Source organism: Mobula hypostoma, chromosome 15 (assembly GCF_963921235.1).
Source record: "Mobula hypostoma chromosome 15, sMobHyp1.1, whole genome shotgun sequence".
Classification (NCBI taxonomy): Eukaryota; Metazoa; Chordata; class Chondrichthyes; order Myliobatiformes; family Myliobatidae; genus Mobula; species Mobula hypostoma.
The window spans coordinates 47,371,732-47,397,014 of NC_086111.1; the positions used below are offsets into that span (position 1 = coordinate 47,371,732).

Below are 25,283 nucleotides of genomic sequence, written 5' to 3' on the forward strand. Positions count from 1 at the left end.
AAAATCTCACGCTGTTGCTTCACGTTCAGTTCCTGGACGACTTCACTTTCGGTCCGTTCGCTACTGCATTCAGTTTCAATTGTTATCCTTTCCTATTCCAATTGCATCAGCTCTTCATCTATCAGTTCTTGGTCATGGGATGCCAAAACCTCTTCAACATCATGTTCGTCAGCTTCCACAAGCCAAACTCACTTTGTCCTTACTTCGTTCACCACGATCGAAATGCTTAATTATGTCTAGTTTTACGCTAAGTATAACACCCTTACGAGCTCTTTTAGGCTTTTCCAATACCTTAGGACTCATCTTGCAAACGGCTGCTCACAGGCACGTGTTTAAGCAATGCCGGCTAGAATACCGTTCCGAATCCCGGGGAGAGCGGCTGCTTGGGGCGCGCGCTGCCTTTTATTGCGCGCTGGTTTCCCCCGTGCGATGCTTTTTTTTTCGTAACAGTGAAAACACTTTCTGAAAGCGAAAACAGGGTACTAATGTAGGTCTTTCGTAACAGTGAGATTTTGTAAAGCGAACGTTCGAAATGCAGGGGACACCTGTATATAGAAGTGAAAATGGGGGGAATAAGTCAGACAATGGTAGGTGCCTTGGTTTTTGTGTAGAACAGAATATTAGGGTTTTGGGGGAGTGGTACCAGACTAGCATACCACCTATCTCTGTTTCCAAGTTTGACTCTTTGAGATACTCAAGCAGCAGAATGTATTTTCAATTGGTTATTTTTTTTCTGATAGATCATTTATTACTTCTGAATTCTGAAATTGCACCCCAAAAATATTCATAATGCAACTGGGGTTTGCTGTAAATGAGAGAAAATAAAGATCATGAAAGCAAATAAACCAAAATCAAAATGTTAGTGTTATTTGCATTATTAGGAATACATAGTCATATGTATTTAAATTAGTATGACCTAACCTACCTAACTTTCCCTTCTCTGTTTTCTTGAATTAATTTTGTACTTCCTTGCAGAGCTCTCTTCACAAACTTTCCCTTTGTTTCATTACTGACAAAGGTGGTAGCAGCATTATACTTTCTAATTCTGTTAGAATGCAGCCAGAGGAGAAACTGGGCATTTCTTCTGATTTTGCTGTGATTCTGTTTGTACCTACTTCCAGCCTCAGTATTATGCCAGTTGCCTGCTGTGTTTAATGCTAATTATATTTTTTATTCACTATACTCCATATGACCTTTCTCGATATTACTGTCTATCAGTCGCCAACTGTGTGCTAACCTTTTGTCTTCCATTCCAATTCTTTTTTGCAGTAAAGAATCTTGGCCAGGATGCTCTTCAGTGACAAATAGTGTTGCTAGATGGGTCTGGTAATTCCAGAGCCCATCTGATGAGTTTAAAAGCATGTATTATGTCAGTAACTGATTTTTTTCACTCGATCTATAAATGTAATGCACATGAGAAAAACTGATCACTTCTAAAATTGTTTCTTTTCTATAGCTGGGGTACCCAAGGTGACTTCACCAGCACGCACCCACTTCCTGCAGTAAAGGTGAAACTCTTCACAGAGAGCACAGGCGTGTTGGCTCTGGAGGACAAAGAGCTTGGACGGGTATGTGCTTTTTATTTCCTGCAATTAATGATTTATACTGAATAACCGGTGCCAAGTCTGTTCCGATTGCACTTGCATCCTGCTGCCAAAGAAGCTCTTCTAATTCCTATTGCACACTCATGACAATATCACTTACCAAACTCTCATAGAAAAATAACAGTTAAGTAAAGATTTCTTTATTTCCTGTGCTATTAAAAACATCTTGATAAGAGCACAATCAGAGCATCCTGAATAAGGATGTGCTCAAATCTGAATAACACTGAACATGGCATCTGGCAGCCAACAAATGTCCCTTTTGCATGTTTATCTGTTCATACTCTATCACAAACAAATACTGCTCTGTGTATAAGAGCCTTTCACTCATTACTTAGTGATTCATTGCACATGGTTGTCTGAACAAGCCTACTTTATCTGGCCTCCTGCTGCCAGTACCGATACAGTTTTCCACACCCCTCTTCTCCTCAGCCTACGGCTATATCATCAGTACCCTGAATTAAAAATTGGATTTTTGACTCTGCAATATGAAAGACAACGAGAAGGCAAAGCACAGAGCAACTCAAAGAACAATATTTGTCTCCATTTCTGCTAGTTGCTAAATGTGCCACTGAAATGCATATAACCAAATCTATTCGGAAAATCAGGATGGTGTTGAATCCCAAGTGAAGAAATTTTTAGAATGCCTTCAAGATGCCTTTTTAGAACAGCTTGTGGTTGAGCCCACCAGGGAAAAGGCAATTCTGGATTAGGTGTTGTGTAATGAGCCAGATTTGATTAGGGAGCTTAAGATAAAGGAAACCTAAGGAAGCAGTGATCATAATATGATAAAATTCATCCTGCAGTTTGAGAGGTAGATGCTAAAATCGGGTGTACTGATATTATACAGGTAACTACAGAGGCATGAGAAAGCAACTGGCCAAAGTTGATTGGAACGCTTTCTTGCTTTTCAAATCTTTTTATTGTTATATTATACAGGAAAAATAACATGAGTATATTGAAGTAACAACACTTACAATGTCTCAAAAAAGACATTATCTTAAAGATTGAAATAAATTATTGTGGATTGGAACGCTTTCCACCATGAGGGGGTGACATGGTGTCCCTATCGCTGTCACTTCCACAACTCCTGAATTCTCTCTCCACCACCTGCAATGGACCTATCCGATATTTTATCCTCCGCTGGATCCATGCTTTCAATCACCGGTTCTTCACCTTTTTCACATCCAGCAAGGTATGGAAGATTCCCGTCTACAAACTATAGAGCCCGCCGCCTCCAACGCCAGCAGCCGCAGACGTCCCCAGACCACGATCCCTGCTGCTGACCTCGATGATTTTAATGATCCTGAGTGGATTCAAAAGCCGGACCACCTATGCAAGTTCCAACCCTGCCGGACACCTTCAAAGTGTCTATTACACAACCTCCAGTACTGGCTCTAGCCTGGACCTTGATCGACAGCACCTCTGGGCCAGGACTTTACATGCTGCCATTGGAACCCCGCTCTCCCCTTCCCCTACCCTCACTCTGCAGTTCCATGTCTCTCAGGTCCCACCATCAGCTCTTGGCCTCAATGACTCCATCTCCTTCCCACCCCACCTTCCCTGAAAACCCCAACTCTCTCCTCTCCTCACACACTGCCAACCCTCTTACCCTCCCCCCCCAAAATCCCAGCTCTCATCCATGCCGGGTCTTCACAATTCCCTCAGTCCTTCCCCTCTCTGAGGCAAAATGTTCTGTTCTCAATAGGGGCTTCACCTTTGTCCTCCTGCACCCACCAGGAGTTCTGCTCCCGTTATGACGCTGAGCTCTTCTTCCACTGCCTCTATCTCCATGCCAATTTCTTTGTCAAGGACTGTCCAGCCCACATTGATGACCCCTCCTTTCGTCTTCCTGGACACCCCACTCTGGTCTTCTGCATGCTCTGGATCTTTTCATTGCTAAGTGCCGACAAGACATCAACTGTCTCGACTTCACCACTCCTCTCTCCATTTCTAACCTCACTCCTTCCTAACACACTGTTCTCCACCCTCTCTGCACTAATCCTAACACATAAAACTAGTAGGTAAAGTGGGTATTGTAGTAGTGTGCTGGACTAACCTCTAGCTTGCCGATCCCAGCGACACCTCCTCTTACTTACCCCTTGAACAGGACCCCACTAAATAGCACCAGGCCATTGTCACCCGCACCATCAGCAACCTTATTAACTCTGGAGATCTCCCTCCACTGCCACCAACCCCATAGTTCCCTTACCCCCATTTCCAAGTTATCCTCATGTTTTTACCTCCTACCCAAGATCCACAAATCTGCCTGTCCAGGTAGACCCATTGTTTCTGCCTGTTCCTGCCCAACTGAACTTATATCTGCATACCTCGACTCCCTTTTATCTCCTCTGGTTCAGTCCCTTCCTACCTACATCTGTGACACTTCACAAACTCTGTATCTTTTCAGTGACTTCAAGTTCCCTAGCCCTGATCATCTCATTTTCACCATGGATGTCCAGTCTCTATACACCTCCATCCCCCATTGCGGGGGGGGAGGGGAGGGGGGTTAAAGCTCTCCAATTCTTTCTAGACTACAGATCCAATCTATTCCCCTCCACCACCATTCTCCTCTGTCTGGCAGAACTGGTTCTCACTCTCAATAATCTCTCCTTCGGTTCTCCCACTTCCTTCAAACCAAATGTGGAGCCATGGGCACTTGCATGGGTCCCAGCTATGCCTGCCTTTTTGTTGGCTACGTGAAGCAGTCTATGTTCCAAGCCCAAACCGGTATCACTCCCCAGCTTTTCCTATGCTACATTGATGACTGCATTGGCATTGCTTCCTGCACCCGTGCTGAGCTCCTCGACTTCATCAGCATTGCCTCCAACTTCCATCCTGCCCTTAAATTTATCTGGTGCATTTCCAACATCTCCCCCCCCAACCTTTCTCAATCTCTCTGCCTCAATCTCTGGAGACAGTTTATCTACTGATATCTTTTATAAGCCCACTGATTCTCATAGCTACCTGGAGGATACCTCTTCCCAACCTGTCATTTGTAAAAATGCCTTCCTCTTCTCTCAGTTCCTCTGTCTTCATGCTTGCAGGATGAGGCTTTTCATTCCAGAACAAATGAGGTGCCATCCTTCTTCAAAAAAAGATTTCTTTCGTCCACTATCAATGTTGTCTTCACCTATTTCACGCGTATCTGCTCTCACTCCATCGACCCACCACCCCACTAGGGATAGGGTTCCTCGTGTTCTCACCTGTCACCCAACCAGCCTCCAGGTCCAGCACATTATTCTACGTAACTTCTGTCATCTCTAATAGGATCCCACCACCAAGCACATCTTTCCCCTCTCCCCCCCCCACCACTTTCTGCTTTCTGTAGGAATTGTTTCCTATGCAACTCCCTTGTCCACTTATCCCTCCCCACGGATCTTTCTCCTGTTACTTATCCTTGGAAGCAGAACAAGTGCTACACCTGTCCCTATACTTCCTTACTACCATTCAGGGTCCCAAACAGTCCTCCAACGTGAGGTGACACTTCATCTATGAGTCTATTGGTGTCATCTCCTGTATCCGCTGCTCCTGGTGTGGCTTCCTCTATATCAGTGAGACCTGCCATAGTTTGGGAGACCGCTTCACCAATCACCTACTAATTCACTAGAAGAAGTAGGAACTCCCAGTGGCCACCTATTTCAATTCCACTTCCCATTCCTATTCCAACATGTCAGTCCATGGCCTCCTCCATAGCCTCAAAGAGGCCACAGTCAGGTTGGAGAAGCAACACCTTATATTCTGTCTGGGTAGCCTCCAACCTGGTGGCATGAATATCGATTTCTCAAACTTCTGGTAATTGCAGCCCCACCTTCACCATCCCCCATTCCCATTTCCCTCTCCCTCTTTATCTACTTACCTGCCCATTACTTCCCTCTGGTTCTCCTCCCCATTCTCTTTCTTCCATGGTCTTCTACCCTCTCCTGTCAGATTCCCCTTTCTCCAGCCTTTATATCTTTCACCTATCAACTAACCAACTCTTTATTTCACCCCTCCCCCTTAGGTTTCACCTATCACCTGCCACTATGTATTTCTTTCTCCCCTCTCCCCACCTTCTTACTTTGATTTCTCATCTTTTTTTCCTGTCCTGATGAAGGGTCTTGGCCTGAAACAATGACTGATTACTCTTTTCCATATATGCTGCCTAGCCTGCTGAGTTTCTCCAGCATTGCGTGTGTGTTGCTTGGATTGGAAGGGACTCTGGCAGGGATGACGATAGAGCAGCAATGCCTGAGGTTTCTGAGAGAAAATTGGAAGACGCCGGAATAGTTCACCTCAAAGAAGAAGCATCCTAACAGGAGGATGATGTAACCATGGCTGATAAGAGAAGTCAAAGACAGCATAAAAGCATAAGAGGCCCCATACAATTTTGCAAAAATTAGTGGAAAGCTGAAGGACTGGAAAGCTTTTTAATACCAACAGAGGGTAGCTAAAAAAAAACAATGAGGAGAGAAAAGATGAATTATGAAGGTAAAATATCCAATAATATAATTTCCCACACCTCACTATTTCCTGCTTTGACATAATTGTCCATGGCCTCCTCTTTTATGCAGGGCCCTGGGAAAAGAACAGAAGATTGGGAGACGAACAAAATGCCCAAATAGTTTCCTTCTGTAAATAAGATGGTGATAAATGAGTTGAGGTCATGAGCATCAATTTCTAGTTACAGTATTTTTTTTCTTTTCCTCTCCCCTTCCCTCTTCTTCTATTCCTAACTCTGACCTTTTTCTTCTTTTCCTCACCTGTCTATCACCTCCCCTTGATGCCCTTCATTTTTTCCTTTCTCCCATGGTCCACTCTTGGCTCCCATCAGATTTCTTCTCCAACCTTTTACCTTTTCCATCCACCTGGCTTCACCACCATCTTCTAGCTTGTCCTCCTTTCCCTCCCCCCCACCCTTTTCTTCTGGTAAATTATCCCTTCCTTTCCAGTCCTAATGAATATGCTCAGCCTGAAATTTTGACTGTTCCGTCAATGCGACCTGACCTGCTGAGTTCTCCCTGAATTTTGTGTGTGTTGCTTTGGATATCCAACATCTGCAGGTTCTCTTGTGTTGAAGTTAAGTCACCTGGAACACCCCGGGGTTCTGAAAGAGATTGTAGGTGCATTAATAGTGATCTTTAAAGAAACACCAGATTCTCGAATGGTTCCTGACTACTGGAAAATCTCAAATGTCACTCCAGTCTTTATGAAGCGAGGGAGACAAAAGACAAGGAATTATAGGCCAGTTAGCCTGATTTTTAGTGGTTGGCAAGAAGTTTCTTGGTAGCACGTGATATAAAATAAGCTGAAATTTTGCCTGACAAATCTGTTGGATTTCTTTGAGGAAATAACAGGCAGGAGAGACAAAGGAGAGTCAGTGGAAGTTGTTTACTTGGAATTTCAGAGGGCTTTTGACAAAAGAACCTCAGACATGAGGCTGTCAAGCAAGTTAGGAGCCATGGTGTTACAGGAAAATATATTTTCAGAAGTGATTTTACAGAGATCAATTTGTCAGCTCCCCTTTCGCCATCATCAAACCAAGTCTCTCTGTTATGTAAAAAAATTGCTGGGAAAGCTCAACGTATTTATCACCATTTTATTTAAAGAAGGAAGCTATCTGAGTATTTTGTTTATCTCCTAATCTCCTATTCTCTTCCCAGAGCTTTGCATAAAGGGTGCAGCAGAAAGACAGCAATTAGTATCACCAGTAGTTCTAAATCAAAGAGAGAGAGACATTGTTAACCAAACCTAAGGGAACTGGGAGAAAATGCAGAATACAGTATGTGAGGTTAGATTAACCATGATTTCATTGAATGATGACATACATAAGCTCAATAGACAACATGGCCTCAAATATTCCTGCATTTCATCTTGGTAAGTATTATCTGGATCCTTTCCATGGCCGATCAAAGTGCCGATCTTTGACTTCTCACCAGTGATCAGCAACTAAGTATATTGTCTGATCTGTAAATGCACAAGGACAGGATGTGATTTCAGCAGCAATGATGACAGTTGCATTAAATTTTGAGTAACTTGCAGAGAGTGATTTACCTTTCAGTTGTAACCATTTCACATGGACACACTTGCATGCAAATTAATAATCTATGGTCAGAAAGAATATATGGTGATCATATAATCACTACTAAGTTAGTAGTGTACTGCAGATATTTTTGCTGTTGCAGTATCAACAACCAATTATTCACAGCGTATAAGGATAACATACTCAGCCAATTCCATTACTGGCAAAGCCACCAGTTACTTATGCAGCTGTTCTTCAAGAACATCTCTTAAAAAAACTGTTATTACCATTGGTCAACACAACCAACAAAACATATATGAAAGTTGTAGGGATGGGTCAGTAATGATGCCGCCAGCAATATAGTTGCAACAGAGATGTTGGTAACAAACATAAATTGAAACAAGCAGGATTGCAACTGACGTAAGTCACGAAAGTAGAAGGTGCAAACCTACTAAAAAAAACCTTGCATTACAGAGTTGCTTTTTATGATCGCAGGCCTCGACATGGCTTTTTGACAATGATGAATGGTTGCAAATGTAATTGCCATGTAACATGGGCTCTGGGGAGATGTAGAAACCCTACAGCATACCTATATCAGGAGTAAATATGTATCATTGAATAAACTCACTGCTAAGCAGAAAGAAATATAAACAGTATTATGAATTATTTGTGAATGTTGACTTTTAGTGCACTTTAAGGACCTTGGACATGGGGAGAGGTTGAATGAACTTGGACTGTTTACTTTGGAATATTAGAGATTGAGGGTCAAACTGATAGAAATATATAATATTATGAGATGTATAGATAGGGAAGGTAGTTGTCTGTTTCTCAGGGTAGAAGTGTCAGATATTCAATGTTCAAGATGAAGGTGGGAGGCATATACAGAAGATGCAGAGAAGGCACTGCCAAGGGAGGTGGTAGACACAGATAAAATAGTAATGTTTAAGAGGCATTTAGAGGGACATGTGAACAAGAAGGGAATGGAAGGATCTAGACCAGGGGTCCCCCACCTTTTTTGCACTGCAGACCGGCCGACCGGGGGTGGGGGGGGGGCACGGTGGTGGTGGTGGTAGGGTTGCCAACGGACGAGAGTAGCAGTCAAATACGCTGGGTTTACCCCAAAAAAAGACTACAATGACCATGAAGCCATGCGCGGGCACCAGTGCGCATGCGTGTACAATTTTTTTCTATAAATCGTTTTTGGCGATTCTGTTTCGGGGGGCGGGGGGGGTGTTAATCATGACCGGAATATCAGTGATAAGTGGCTAATACACTCAATTTCCTTTCTAAAAGGGTTTATCTAAGGAATTTAATATTAAACACACAGTGCATACTTTCCTCGCATCAATATAGTGATAAGTCAATTATCAGGGTAGCTTGAAGTAAGTGTTGAACGAACTTCCAGTAGAAGTGGTAGAGGCAGGTTGGATATTATCACTTAAAGGAAAATTGGGTAAGTATATAGACAGGAAAGGAATGGAGGGTTGTGGGCTGAGTGCAGGTCGGTGGGACTAGGTGAGAGTAGCGTTTGGCACGGACTAGAAAGGGAGGGATTGCCTGTTTCCATGCTGTAATTGTTATATGGTTATATAAGTCAATAGCATCATAACATTTTAAGTAACGTTTGGATATTAAACACACAGCACATATTTTCCCCGTATGAACATATAAAATCATTGCATCACACCAATATCACTGAATCAGTGGGAGCCCTGGGCTTGTTTTCCTGCAACATGATGGTGCCATTGAGGGATGATGGGAGACAGCGATAGTCGAATGGGGTTCCTTATGTCCAGTCTATTCCGCAATTTAGTTTTCGTTGCATTCATTGCAGAGATATGTTGGAAATGGAAGCAACGTTTTCAGTACTTTCGTGACTATCTCAGAATTTTTAGCCTTGACTTTGATCCAGAATGCCGGCAGAGATGTTATGTTAAACATACTTTCCAGCCTGCCATCATTTGCAAGCTCGAGGAGTTGATCTCCTTCCCGCGCTGAAATGGATGACGCGTGGATAATGACCTCACATGCGTTCAAACTCAACAGTGGGCATGACAGGGAATGAGGAAAAGTGCAGCTGACTCATATCGCCAAATCATATCGCTTCCTCACGGCCCGGTAGCGCATGCTTTGCGGCCCGGTACCGGTCCGTGGCTCGGTGGTTGGTGACCGCTGATCTAGACCATGTACAGGCAGATGGGATTCATTTGGAGCAGAGGTGGGTTGTCCAGCTGGGCTGTTCCTGTGCCGTACTGTTCTGTGTTTAAGTAAATCCATAAAATGTAGCTGGAAAGGATACCACCTATTCAGCGTCCAAAATTCTGCACTGTCTGTTCACTATCAGAAATGGAATAGAATGGGTCTTTAAGGGAACGTGGTACTCTTCCTACCAGCCATCAGCTTAATCAATCCTGATAAATAACTCAGATAGCAAGCTTATCTTCATGTTCAAGTTCAAGTTTAGTTGTCATTCAACCATACATGAATACCCATGAACATAGCCAAACGAAAGAGAGTTACTGCGGGGCAAAGGTGCCAAACACAGTGCTAACATTCATACACAGCATAAGGCACAAATATCAGTAAAATACAGTTTCACAAAAAAATATAGTCCAAGACCCTAAGTCCATGAAGGTCGTAGCAATCTGCAGTCAAACACAATACAGCTTGTCTTCTGCCGAGCAAACACTAGGGTGGAGTGGCAGCGCTGACTCAGCGCACCACACTGCCTACAGTGGAGTGCCTCTCTCCTGGGCAGCTGTAGAACAGGCAACACCACGGCTTGAGACCTAGTCATTGCTACGAGGTCCCACAGCTCCCTCACAATCTGCCAATAAATCAGTCAATCAGACTTGCAGAATTAAGATGATCACTCGTTTAGACTGCACACTGCCGTGGTGCACCCACTTCGATGCCTCTCTAACGCAGGCAGCAGCATGATCAGCACCAAGTCTAGCTCCTTCACTTTCCTTCACTTTCTCCATTAACAAGCAACTCGCTGAAGGGATATATCTGCAGTACTTTAAGTTCTTAATATCCAGTAGGATCTTGCAATCACAAACTAACATTTTAGACTGATAATTATACCTTTGGTTGACCCCGTAGAAGCTGCTGTGACCGAATGCGCCACCATCTTTGTCATTGCACCTGTGGCACCAAGCCAAGTATTTATATCTAAGGATGAAAATCTAAAATATAAATAGAAACTGCCAGATATGACACATTGTCCAAAAGAAAAGTGGGTTATATCAACTTAGGTAAAATTACATGAAGAACAGTGACTGTTTTATCCATTAGTGAATAAAGTTCTAATGAAGTACATTTCCGATGTACAGCAAGTGTATCATGTGGAAACTACTTATGTCAGGCTTACACTTAAAATAAATTTCTCCACCAGGAAGTAATTTGGAGAAGGAGGAAGCTTGGTGAAGAGGTCAGAAGAACAGGGGGCAAAATATACCACCAAGCCATCTGTCACAAGGCAGAGCTCTTCCTGAGTTAAAAGACTGCTTAATAGCAAACTTCCTATGAAACAGCCCTAGTAATAAACAGACCGATAACACCCCCAGTGGGTGGGAGAGAAATTTACTAGTGGCAAGTAATCTACAATAGACAGTTACAACATTAATGAACAAATGCGCACATGGACCTGTACATATACACTGGTGCTAGAAACACAAAAAAAATTATACTTGTTCATTTATTTATTGAAAAAAATTATCCAATATTAATGTATTTGTTTGAAAAAGTATATGAACCTTTGCTTTCAGTAACTGGTGTGACACCCTCGTACAGTAATAACTTCAACCAAACGTTTCCAGTAACTGTTGATCCATCCTGCACATCAACTTGGAGGAATTTTAGGCCATTCCTCCTTACAAAACTGCTTCGCCTCTGGGATGTTGGTGGGCTTCCTTGCATGAACTGCTTGCCTCAGGTCTTTCCACAATGTTTCTATAGGATTAAGGTCAGGACTTTGACTTGCCATTCCAGAACATGTATTTCTTTTTTTAAACCATTCTGTTGTTGATTTACTCTTGTCTTTCGGATCACTGTCTTGTTGCATTAAGCCTCTGTTAAGCTTTAAGTAACAGACCGCTACCCTGACATTCTCCTGTAAAATGTCTTGATACAATTTTGAATTCATTGTTCCCTCAAGCTGTCCAGGCCCTGAGGCAGCAAAGCAGCCCCAAACCATGATGCTCCTTCCACCGCGCTTCACAGTTGGGATGAGGTTTTTGGTGTTGGTGTGCAGTGTCCTTTTTCCTCCAAACATAACAATGTGCATTTCTGCCATAAAGTTCAACTTTTGTCTCATCTGTCCACTGAACATTCTCCCAGAAGTTTTGTAAAGCATCCAGGTGGGCTTTTGCAAACTTGAGACTTGCAGCATTTTTTTTTATTTTGGAGAGCAGTGGTTTCCTATGTGGTGTCCCTCCATGAACACTATTCTTGTTCAGTGTTTTTCTTATAGTGGACACATGGTCAGAGAATTTAGCAAGTTCTAGAGATTTCACAAGTCTATTACCCTTGGGTTCTTTTTCACCTCCTTCAGCATTGCATGATTTGCTCTTGGTATGATCTTTGCAGGATGCCCACTGCTAGAGAGAGTAGCAACAATACTGAATTTCCTCCATTTGTGGATAATTTCTCTTAGTGTGGACTGATGAACTCTCAGATCTTTAGAAATGCTTTTGTAGCCTTTTCCAGCTTCATGCATCTCTACAATTCTTCTTCAAGGGTCCTCTGAAAGTTGTTTTGATCAAGGCATGGTGCACATAAATGGATCTTCCTTGAGAAGAGCAGGGTCTGTCCGTAACCTGAATTTGTTTGTCTTTTTTATAGGGTAAGGCACCTCTACAACCCACATGCCCAATTTCAATTCATTGATTGGAACACTTGACTCCATATAGCTTTTGTAGAAGGTATTACCCCAGAGGTTCACATACCACCCTGCGACCAGATATTGTCCTAGTGTCTGAGTCTACTAAGCAAGTGGTGCTGCTGGAGCTGACAGTCCCATGGGAAGATAGCTTGGAAGAGGCCTTTGAAAGGAAGCTCTCCAAGTACGCAGGACTGGTCAGCAACTGTCAGCAGGCTGGATGGAGAGCGAGGTGTCTCCCAGTGGAGGGTGGTTGTAGGGGATTTGTAAACCGTTCTTTAGTTAGAGCCTTCAGCATTTTGGGCATCGAGGGAGAGAGGAAGAGGAGAGCCATCCGCAGTACCACCGATGCGGCAGAGAGGCCTCAAGATGGCTGTGGCTCAAAAGAGGGGAGCCATGGAGTCATAAATAGCTAGCCATCTGGATACAAGCTGGGGTCTGATCAGCCCCGGCTGGGTCACCTGGAGGAGGTTGTATGATGTTGAAAGACCCAAAACACCCGATGATTCCAGGAACATCACTGAAGATGTGTCCAGAATTATCAATAGATGTATGTACACAGCAACAAATACGTGTAATATTGGATCATTTTTCTCAATAAATTAATGAACAAGTATGATTTTTTTGTGTTATTTATTTAATTGGGTTCTCTTTATCTGGTTTTAGGACTTACATTAAGATTTGGTCATATTTTAGGTCGTACTTATGCTGAAATAGAGAAAATTCCGCAGGATTTACAAACTTTCTAGTACCACTGTGGCCACATCAGTACTAGGCAGAACACAAGTATAATTGTAAGAGTCAGGTGCACCAGTAAGGACAAATGTGCCTGTACAACATTATAGGCAGTGATGCTAGTAAATTATACAAGTTAATTTGTTGCAAATAGGTGCTGCAGTAAATAGATATACTTGTAAGTATAGCTCAGCAGATTCTGCACCAGGAATAGATACTCGCTACAGATGTAGCTGCGATGGAAATGACAGTCACGGGTACATGAATCAGTAAAGAACAAAGCTATATAATCCACTAATAAACAGATATATACTTGTAACTGTAACAGAAAAAGAAATAAGCAATAGATTAATGCACTTTGTAATTATAACAGACAGGCACGTAAGTGTGATGGAAATCCTATCTATTCATTAGTTTGATGTTTGGTGAAGTTACATTGAAGGAGCAGGTGGAAGCTTAATTTCACAACAAACAACTTGAAATTCCAAATGAACAAAAATGGCATTGAGCAAAATTTTATCTATTGTCATACTTCATGATTAAAACAATTTAAAGAAAATGTTACATTTTAACTATTACTGGTGACTATCCTGCCACTTTTATTATGCTCATCAGATCTCTCTACACACTAGCGCCATTCCCGAGTTACACTGATACATGTACCTTGAGATTTCCTAAGATAACACTGATGAGTGGTGATTCTTTGCATGTAGCTCCGATGAATATCATCAAATATTCCTATTTAGGTCTACTACGACTGAAATCCACAGTCACAGCCATAGGTACTTCAGTAAGCAACATCGGTTTAAGACATTTTAAAAAATCTTTCGATCCTCAGTATCACTGGACCCTGGATGGCGGACTCAGGTTGTGAGTGCAGTTCCCCTTTAAGAAAATGGAAGTGCAGTAGGTGTGCTGGGCTACAGGTACAATTCAGATACAGAGGTCTTGGGTCCTCACCTGTGACTATTTTGCTGGTGAATTTGCAGTCTCTAGAAAATAAAATTGAAAACCTCAGAGCAAGGTTGCAGTACCGGAGGGTCATAAGGGACTGCTGTGTTATTTGCTTCATGAAATGTGGCTCATCCCCGTCATTTCAGATGCTGCGCCATAACCTGAAAGTTTCACCATTCACCCAAGACAGGACATCAGAGTATTTTACAGGTAAAGGAGGTGGAGTATGTTTTATGATTAAATCATCATGGTGCACAGACATGGTGGTTCTGTCTCAATCTTACTCAGCCGATCTGGCTCACCTAGCAGTCAAGTGTCAACTATTTTATCTGCCGTGTGAGTTTTCTGCCATCATCCTGGTAGCAGAGTACATTCAACCTATGGCCAACATTAGGCAGGTGCTGGAGGAACTGAGCACCATGATCAGCTGTCACAAAACAGTGCACCCTGATGCTTTCTCTATCATTGTGTGGGATTTCAACCAGGGTGGCTTGAAGAAGTTTCTGAACAACTATGACCAGTGTATCACCAGTGTAACCAGAGGAACCAACACACTTGACCCCCATTATACCAGAATCAAAAATGCTTACTGTGCCATCCCATGCCCACACTTTAGAAAGTCCAATCATTTGGCTGTTCTACACCCAGCACACAGCCAGAGACTAAAGACCGCTGCTCCTTTTCTGGGGTCCAAGAAGGTATGGTGAGTGTGTACCTTTGAGAACGTTCTGGACATACGCAGACCAAAAATACCAGGAAATTAGTAGTCTACAAAGTGCTAGATCTGTGGCATTTAAGACTGGTGATCCAGAACTATACAAGAAGTCCAGGTATGAGCTACGGATAACTACTTTAAGAGTGAAAAATCAATTCCAATTAAAGTTAGAGACAGAATCAGATGCCCATCAGCTCTGGCAGGGTTTGTAGGCCATTACTTCCTACAAGGGAAAACCTAACATCATGAATGGTGGATGTGCTTCAGTCGCAGATGAGCTCAATGCATGCTTTGAAAGGGAGAATAAAACTCCATCTCCGAGAATCCCTGCAGCATCTGATGACACTGTCTCGGAGGCCGTGTCGAAACATCTTTCGAGAGGAAGGCATCAGATCTTTGTAGGGCACTGAAAACCTGTGCCAACAACATCTTCAGTCTCTCACTATTGCAGATGGAGTTTCTCACCTGCTTCAGAAGGAGGACAATCACAGCTGTAGCCAAGAAGAGCAATGTGAGCTGCATCAATGACTATTGCCCAGTTGCAGTCACATCTACTGTGATGAAGTGCTTTGAGAGGCTGGTAATGGTCAGAATCAACTCCTGCATAAACAAGGACTGGGACCTGCTGCAATTTGCCTTTCACCACAATGGGTTTAGGTCTACTGTGGCTACAGTTTCACTGGCTTTCCACTCGGCCATGAATCATGTGAATAATAGTAATACCTACATCAGGCTGCTGTTTGTTGATTACAGCCCAATGTTCAACACAATTATACCGTCAATACTAATCAACAAGTTCCAATACCTGGACCTCTGTATCCTCCTCGGTAACTGGGTCCTTGATTTCCTCACCGGGAGACCACAGTCAATACAGATTGGAAATAACATCTCCTCCCCACTGACAATCAACACTAGCGCACTTCAAGGATCTATGTTTAGCCTACTGCTCTACTGCCTCTACAACCGTGACTATGTATCTTCTTCCCCTCTACCATTGTATTTTTGAATGGACAATGGATCCATGAACACTACTTCATTTTTTTTTTGCTGTCTTTTTACACCACTTACTTCATTTAAAATTTTTTAAAATATATTTATTATTGTAAGTTATAGTTTTATGATTATTTTTACTGCAATGTACTGCTTCTGCAAAACAACAAATTTCCACAACATGGCACTCAGTGCCATAAAGGGAACGGACCACTGGTCCGCAAGCCAGCTATGTTTCAACAATGTTACCTAAAGTCAAATTTCCAGAGATGTGAGAGTTACCCATTTTTTGATTTGCAATGTTATTGTTTTGGTAAATAACTTGCATTTTCCTATTTCTCCATGACAGCATTTCCTGTTCAATTACACGATTGAGTTCTATTGCTTGTTATGTTCTTTTCCAGGTTGTCTTGCATCCAACACCCAATAGTCCAAAATCAGCTGAGTTGCACAAAATGATTGTTTCAAAAAACAGCCTGGATCAGGATCTGAAAATAAAGTTGGCAGTTCGGATGGACAAGCCACAGAACATGAAACACTGTGGGTGAGTATGCAGTCATAAACACAGTGCTGAAAGTAAAGAATGTAGATGCTAATTTATTAAGTATAGTATCACCACACTTGTATGTACTAACTTACCCATTATGCCCCATTCGTGGGACGGTTTGAAATTGTTAAAGTAAATTCAACCCCTCAATTTCCATCAGGTATCAGTTTCTTATGCTAAATTTCAGCATGTAGGAGCATTTGTTTGAAATTTAAATTTATTCCTAGATCTTTTATGTTCATTGTTTCATTTAGCACATGGATTACCTAAACAAGTTCGTAAATTAACAACTGAATCTTAGACTATGAAGGACTGTATTTGGATATATTAGTAGGAATTGTTATTTCACTGTTTCTGTGTAGATCTAGGTATGAAGTATTCAATCTGGGAATAAATCCTGAATGTTAACTTGGTTTTTGGATTTGCTAAAACATAAAATGTTTGAATTAATCATAACTTTGTAGAATGGATCACCATCAAGGCAAACAAGGAAACTCCTTGGCATACCTTAAGACTGTTTTTTGACTCTATTGCCACGGAAATGGCCCAAGTGACTTAATTCTGCTCCTATGTCTTTCTGAAATATAGGGCCTGCTGTAGGCTTCTCAGTGTGAGCAGAATATCCTGTTGTGAGTGCTGTATTAAGCCAATGAATGTGGGCTTTCATCCCCATTGAAATACTGTTGGCGTAATAAGAACACTGACAGCATCTCTTTGATCAATTATCTTCCTTTGATCTATTCCATCTGGTTGGCTTTGTTTTAATTCTGTTTAATACCTTGCATTTCATGTTGAAAGGTTTTTAAAAATTATATTGCAGAAGTGCATTCCACCTATTACAAGTGCTGGATTACCCTATCCACTGTACTTGAATGCAATCTAATAATTGTGCCATTTGAGATCTTTCATTTTCCTGGATCCAGCCAGCTCATCTTTACCATGGATGTCTAGATTCTAAGCACTTCAATCCCCATCAGGAAGGTCTTAGGCCCCTCCACTTCTTTCTAGGATAAAAGAGTCAGCTAGTTCCTCTCCACTGACACTCTCATCTGGCAGCATTGTCAACCATTTCTCTTTCAATTCCTTCCACTTTCTACCATTCAGAAGTGTACCAAACACATTCTAGTTTGCCCCAGCTACACCTTTTTGGTTGGCTATGGGTAGCAGTTCTTGTTCCAACTGTGCTCTGGTACTCTTCTCCAACTCTTTCTCGCCTACATCAACATCTGCACTGGTTTGGTTTCCAATGTGGACCATGTCAATTTCATCGCCTTTTGCTGCTAACTTCCACCCTGCCCTCAAATTCATTTGGTCCATTTCTGAGATTTCCTTTCCTTTTCTGGATCTCCCCATCACCATATTAGGAAACAAACTGGCCACCAATATGTACTCTAAATCCAAAGATTTACACAGCTACGCCTTTTCCATCACTCCCCCAGCTAGATATACCTATCAATCACTACATGATGTACCTATCCACCCTGTCTTCTTTACTATCTCTTTTTCAGTTTCTTCATTTCCACCCCAATTGTTTTCAAGATGAAACTTTCTATTCTAGAACTTTAAAAATACCTCCACCATCTGGAAACATAGCCTCTCCTCTATGGCTGTTGCTGGGTTCTTACATGCAGGATCTCCGTTAATCCATCCCTCCTGCCCAGATTAATCGAGCCATTCTGACTCATTGTTCCCTATCAGTGAGGGATTCCCACCAAAGTTACATAACAATAGTTATTCAAATACCTGCTATAGTAGTGCTTAGTCTTCCTTGTTTGATTTTAAAGTTTGTGACATTTAAAGTTGAAGTACTTCCATTTAAAATTTTCCTTCTCTTTGGAGAAACATAATGCCTGGTTATTTCTGGTTTCACTAAAAGTGATAGTTACCACAACGTGTATCAACAATTAGCAGCTAAGAGAACAACCTGCTGTATTGTTGGCTGTTTATTTCTTTGGTAGATAGCAACTGTTTTGTCAATATTACTATATATCATGTCAAATCATGAAATAACCCATTTGCCACATTCAGAATGAGGTAAAGAACTTGCAGAATATTGAATACTTAATTTGGACTCTATACCTTCTCTGTATGTACTTATAATTTTCCTAAACTCTGGTATACAGGTTCTGAAATTCTTGAGATACAAATTTTTTCTCACAAAAATCGGACATTACCAATTTATTGCTCCTTCATTTGTGAAATAAATCAGAGGTTCAAAGAAGGAATTTTACAGGTGAATGTATAACTAATCAACTCTGATACTGCTGATGTTATTTGGATGTATTATTTAGTCACAAGTCAATCACAATAGTCAAATGACAACTGCAGCCATGAAAACGATGGTGTGTTTAATCACCGACACACATCAAAGTTGCTGGTGAACGCAGCAGGCCAAGCAGCATCTGTAGGAAGAGGTGCAGTCGACGTTTCAGGCCGAGACCCTTCGTCAGGACTAACTGAAGGAAGAGTGAGTAAGGGATTTGAAAGTTGGAGGGGGAGGGGGAGATTCAAAATTATAGGAGAAGACGAGGGGGAGGGATAGAGCCAAGAGCTGGACAGGTGATAGGCAAAAGGGGATACGAGAGGATCATGGGACAGGAGGTCCGGGAAGAAAGACAAGGAGGGGGGGGACCCAGAGGATGGGCAAGAGGTATATTCAGAGGGACAGAGGGAGAAAAAGGAGAGTGAGAGAAAGAATGTGTGCATAAAAATAAGTAACAGATGGGGTACGAGGGGAAGGTGGGGCCTAGCGGAAGTTAGAGGAGTCGATGTTCATGCCATCAGGTTGGAGGCTACCCAGACGGAATATAAGGTGTTGTTCCTCCAACCTGAGTGTGGCTTCATCTTTACAGTAGAGGAGGCCGTGGATAGACATGTCAGAATGGGAATGGGATGTGGAATTAAAATGTGTGGCCACTGGGAGATCCTGCTTTCTCTGGCAGACAGAGCGTAGAGGTTCAGCAAAGTGGTCTCCCAGTCTGCGTTGGGTCTCGCCAATATATAAAAGGCCACATCGGGAGCACCGGACGCAGTATATCACCCCAGTCGACTCACAGGTGAAGTGTCGCCTCACCTGGAAGGACTGTTTGGGACCCTGAATGGTGGTAAGGGAGGAAGTGTAAGGGCATGTGTAGCACTTGTTCCGCTTATACGGTCTGGGTAGCCTCCAACCTGATGGCATGAACATCGACTTCTCTAACTTCCGCTAGGCCCCACCTTCCCCTCGTACCCCATCTCCCCCTCTCCCCCTCCAACTTTCAAATCTCTTACTCACTCTTCCTTCAGTTAGTCCTGACGAAGGGTCTCGTCCTGACGAAGGGTCTCGGCCTGAAACGTCGACTGCACCTCTTCCTACAGATGCTGCTTGGCCTGCTGCGTTCACCAGCAACTTTGATGTGTGTTGCTTGAATTTCCAGCATCTGCAGAATTCCTGTTGTTTGTGTGTATTTAATCACAGTGCTTTCAATAACAATAATTTTCACTTCTATCAAAAATATTTAATATTTTTTGAAGATTGAGAAGACTGCTTGTACTGCTTCTGCTCACTTGTATGGTAATTTAATCAGGTTGTATGTACAAGTTAGAAGGTCAAGATCTGTACTTTATCATGACTTTCATAGAATTAAATGGAAATATATCGCAAGTGGTGATATCAAGTTAAGTAAAAGAATTGTGCCAGATATAGCATTATAATTCTATTAAACATCAATGAGAAGGGCAAGTTGAAATAAATATCCCTGTTATTTCAAAACATTTGATTAAAAAATTCCATTAGATTCCTGATGCTTCACATTTTAGCTGGTAGGATATCATTACAAATTCAGTTAATATGATTAAAAAAATACACATAGCTTGGAAAGGAACATAGAGTGGATGGGTGAATTAATAAAGCTGAATCAGAATCTGGTGTAATATCACTGATACATGTTGTGAAAATTTTTCTGTTTTGTGGCAGCAGTACATTGCAAGACATAATAAACTATAAACTATAATTAAAAGTATATAAAAGTATATATGCAAATAAATGGTGCAAAAAGAGCAATGAACTAATTTGGAATCACTGTAGGTATAATTGAGTTACAGCAGATATAAGCTCACAAGAGGAGTACTTGGACATATGGAACCAATAAGAGTAAGGCAGAAGTTTTGCGAGCAGATACCTTTTATTGATCAGCCAACATCATTGAAAATTAAACTACATATTATCTCTAGATGTAATTAAAAGACATGTCAGGAAGACTGAATCAACATGTGTATCCCATTTGTCTCAAATGAACTTGTAACTGAATCTTCCATTATTGTAATGCTATCAATTGGGCAGCTTGCAACGTTAAAGTATTAGTTTAGTTGTTGGCACAAGATGTTCATTATATTCTGATCAGCCTTTAAAACTATTCAGGATTTTATGGTCGTTGCATTGATTTGTTTGAGTGCAAATGGCAGAAAATATCTCATTCAGTTTTGGTGGATTAGTATTTTTATATTAAGTACTTACTGGGAAACAATCTGAATATTATAATGTTTTGAGACTTTTAAGCAGACTTTTGAGACTTATCTTTTAAAATTGTGTATCCAGTTGTGTCTGTGAACAAATGGTCAGATATCGGGCTAGATCTTCTGGACCTAGTCTGTCATCTGCCCATCCATATTTAATGTTGCAGGAAGAGTGATGTCATCTACGGCAACCCTCTGCATCCAAGGGGCATTCTCTGACATGAAGCGGTGCTGAGGATGTTGTATTCTGAGCTTTTTCGCTGTCAAAAGCTCTTTAAGTATTTCTCTGATGGTCCTCCATGCTTTTCTTCTCCCTGAACTCACCCCTGGCTCACACCCTCAGTTAGTCAGGAGCAAGTGAGGAAACTGCTGCCGCTGTGCAGCATACTGATAAATCTCATAGACGACTAGTTTGGCACTGTTTGTGGATCCATTGCATACACCCAGTCTGTATTACATTTTCACCTCCTACATGAACAAGCAAGTGAGACCTTAGAAAAAAAGTGTTGTGTTGAAAGAATGCAGAAGGCTCAGTAGTAACCATAATGAAACAGAGATAAGTAATGAAATAAGTTTTGAAGAGGACATAATGCTTCACGAGGATATACAGTAGACAGGTTAATTGACTACTCTAGAATGCTGCTATCGTAAGTGATTGGTGGGAGAATCACAGGATAAGTGTGTGAATGGGTATGTGGGGAATAAGAGAGAGAAAGGAATTGATTGGATTGTTCTGAAAGTCAGCATAAACTCAGTGGGCTGAATGACCTCTTATTTTATGAGGAATATGAAGTTATGGATGTATGTAAACTACAGTGTTATTATTTTGAAGGACGTGTCCTGGGCCCAGCTCGTAAGTGCAATTACAAAAATAGCACAGCAGTGCCTCTACCTCTTAGAAGTTTGCAACGGTTTGGCATGACATCTAAAACTTTGACAAACTTCTATGGAAGTGTAGTGTAGATTATATTGACTGGCTGCATCACAGCCTGATATGGAAACACCAGTGCACCTGAACAGAAAATCCTACAAAAATTAGTAGATACAACCCAGTCCATCACTGGTAAAACTTTCCCCACCACTGAGCTATACATAAACCACTGTTGCAGGAAAGCATCAGGTAAAAGGTACAGGAGTCTCAGGACTCACTCCAGGTGCAGGAACAATCGGTGTCTTGAACCAATGGGGATAACATCACTCAACTTTACTTGGCCCTTCATTGAAATGTTCCTACAACCTATGGACTCACTTCAAGGACTCTTTGTCTTATGTTCTTGATATTTACCACCTCTTCATTTAATATTATTATTTCTTTCTCGTATTTGCACTTTTTGTTGTCATTTGCACACTAGTCAAATGTCCAAGTTGGTGAGGTCTTTCATTGATTCTTATGGTTATTATTCTATTGTGGATTTATTCAGGATTGTATGTGGGGCATATATGTAGTTGATTTACTTTGAATTTAGATAAAGATCTGACAAATGGCAGATAATGTGGGAAATGTAAACCTGATCATTTTTTGGCATGAAAAATAAAATAGCATATAAATGCTGAGAGTTACAGAGATCTGACAGGAAGCAAGTTCTAGCTATTCCTTGGTGCATGTATAGGCTGGAATGCAGGCACAGCAAGTTATGAAGAAAGGCAAATGAATGTTATCATTTATTGTAAGGGGAATGCAAACACAAGGAGGTTATACTTTCATGATAGTTGATGAAAAGGTGCATGAAGTACTATGTACAATATTACTCTCCTTATTTAAAGAAAGATATTAAAATTGATAGCAGAAATTGGCTACGAAGAGGATGTTCTTTCTTGTTGGAGGACCTTGAACTGAGGATTACTGTTTAAGAATGAGGAGTCATATTTAAAAGAAAAGGCAAAGATTTATTTCCATGGTTGGGTTGACTCTTTTGAACTCCCTTTCCTCAGAGAAAGGAGGAAGCAGAGTCTTTGAGTATTTTTTAAAACAGGTACTTCATAAACAGTGGAGTAACAACTTAGTGCAGGTAGACAGGAATGCACAGTTGAGGTTATGATCAAATCGGACTTGAACTTGCTTAAGTTGTGGAACAACTTCTGCTTATCAGGATGATTGTATAATGACTGACAACTCCACTTGGTGTCAAGAACAGTGCCCATGAGAAGGAACACTTAAAAGAGCTCCTCAGGTATAAATTATCTTTAGCATTAGAGTTTTTGGCTCCATCCTGCAACAAACTACCTGTTACAACTTCATATAGACCAACAAGACACCAAAAACAATATACCAACATTAGAAAATAAGGCCTCAGGAACAGACAGTACTCCTGCTGAAGTCTTATGCCATGGCAGAGCATAGTTAGTGACAACCTCATCTCCCATGTATGTGAACAGGAGGATATCTAAGATGCTGTAATCGTGACCATCCCCAAGAAATAAGAAAAATCCAGATGTGCTAATTGCTGAGGGATTGCTTTGGTGCCTGCCACAGCAGGCTCTCTTCAGCTCCCTCCTCACGTGGGCCAAAGACTTGCTCGTTGAACCACTGTGCAGACTCTAAACATCTAGAAACACAATAAACATAATCTTCACCACTTGTTAATTTTAAAAGAATTGCAGGGTGGAACAAAATTCACTGTACGTCTTTCTTGCTCTAAAAGTCATTTCATTCCATCAGTCAATAGAAACTGATGAATATTCTTCTCATACTTGGAGATGTAATTTAAAGATTTTTACTCCTCATGTATAGGAAGGATGTAAGTAGTAAAGTCAAGTCAATTCAGTTCAATTCAATCCCATGGAAATTCAGGAATGCTCCCTAATGCCATGCACAGTGGATCCACAATGGACTCAATGTCAGCACAGACTGATGTCACGCAAGGCTGTGCCATCAGCCTAACACTTTAATCGATTTTCCTCACCAGCGTGCTGCACCTCAGCCCCACTAAACCTCCTGATGGAGTGCAGGTGATCTACAGGTGGCATGGCAAACTATCCAACATGCATCGCTTCTCCTCCAGAACCAAGGTCAGTCCAGGCTCAGTTGAGGTTGCAGATGTTTATTGTAGACTGAGCTCTGGGTGGTTATTGTCTTATTCACTGAAGCAAATGCAAAAATAGAAACCGAAAATAATTTGCAAGATAGGCTACATCTGTGGGATGAGAAAGAGTGTTTGATACATTCTGATGTTCTGACCAGCATTTTCCACTTTTCCATCTGATGAAAGGATTATTCAAAGATATTAACCTCAAATCCAGCTCAGAGCTGATCTACCAGGCAGCATTGATCCCATTACAGTTGCACCTGGAGCGCTACTTCACAAAATCCTTCAAATCCATTCGACGGACAGGGAAGCTAATGTCACTTTCCCTCTCAGACCTGCATTCCCAGTCCTTGCTCTGATGGGCACATGTTATTTGTAGGCTCAATGCCAAACTCCTGAAGCAGATATTTTATTCCAAGGTAAAAGATTTCTGGACAGATAGAGGAACTGATTTGAAGATGTTCTCAAAGCCTTCTTGATAAAAACTTCTTTGGAATCTTGGTGCAGTGATCAAACTGGAGAAGCATCAAGCTGGCATTAACAACCCTAAATCTATCCATTGGGAACACAAAGAATGTCAGAAGAAATACTGGAAGGAAAACACGTCTGAAACCAATATGCCTTGTTAAGCCCATCATGTCCTATCTGTGGTGATATTCAATTTGGCCCTGCCAGCTGTCTTGGAAACCACAGGACTATAGTCAAACAAATCATCATAGACCCTGAAGGATTGCTTCGGTAGTAGAAGATTCGTCATCTGAACCTTAACATAATATTTTGTGGTATATCAAGGTTTTACTATCAAAGTGTACAACAGCAATTTATTCAGACAAATATCCCAGATGATTTTTAGAGATTGAGAATGAGGTCCTTTGCAGAGGGTCCCAGGGACAGTGACAAATTAAGTTTTTGTTGCAGCAAATGATTAATTTACACTGTGCTCGGAAATGATATGCTAGATAATTTTTGAGGTTATGCAATAGTTTATTTGCTGACAACAACTTTTAAAGATCCACTGGATGATCTTCAAGCTCTACACATGTTTTTCTTTAAATAAAAATTACTTTTGGCAGTATTCCTCATTCCCATGATAATTGTTTGATGGTTTGCTTTGTTCAAGAAAGGGCTTATTTTAAGTTCTACTCAGTTATTTGGGCCTTTTTTTGCTTTTCAAAGTTTTCTCAGAGTATCTTACAGAACACAAACAAGCTCTCTCGCCCACCAATTCTGTGCCGATGATCAAGCACTCATTTATTCCCAAAAGAGGTGTTGTCTACTTGATGGCCGGGTTCACATTTGACCTGCAGAGAAATCTGAAGTAAGAGGGGTAAGATCCAG

The 25,283-nt window shown here is 41.5% G+C and overlaps 1 protein-coding gene across 9 annotated transcripts in view; it reads left to right on the top strand.

Annotated features, from left to right (window-relative positions):
• cadpsa (Ca2+-dependent activator protein for secretion a) overlaps positions 1-25,283 on the top strand; it is a 513,475-nt gene that overhangs the window by 245,053 nt on the left and 243,139 nt on the right. For all 9 annotated transcript variants that reach the window (XM_063067977.1, XM_063067980.1, XM_063067978.1 and 6 more), the window contains exons 7-8: positions 1,457-1,568; positions 16,283-16,422. In XM_063067977.1, the coding sequence (XP_062924047.1) occupies positions 1,457-1,568; positions 16,283-16,422 (252 nt within the window). The remainder of the gene's footprint in view (positions 1-1,456; positions 1,569-16,282; positions 16,423-25,283) is intronic.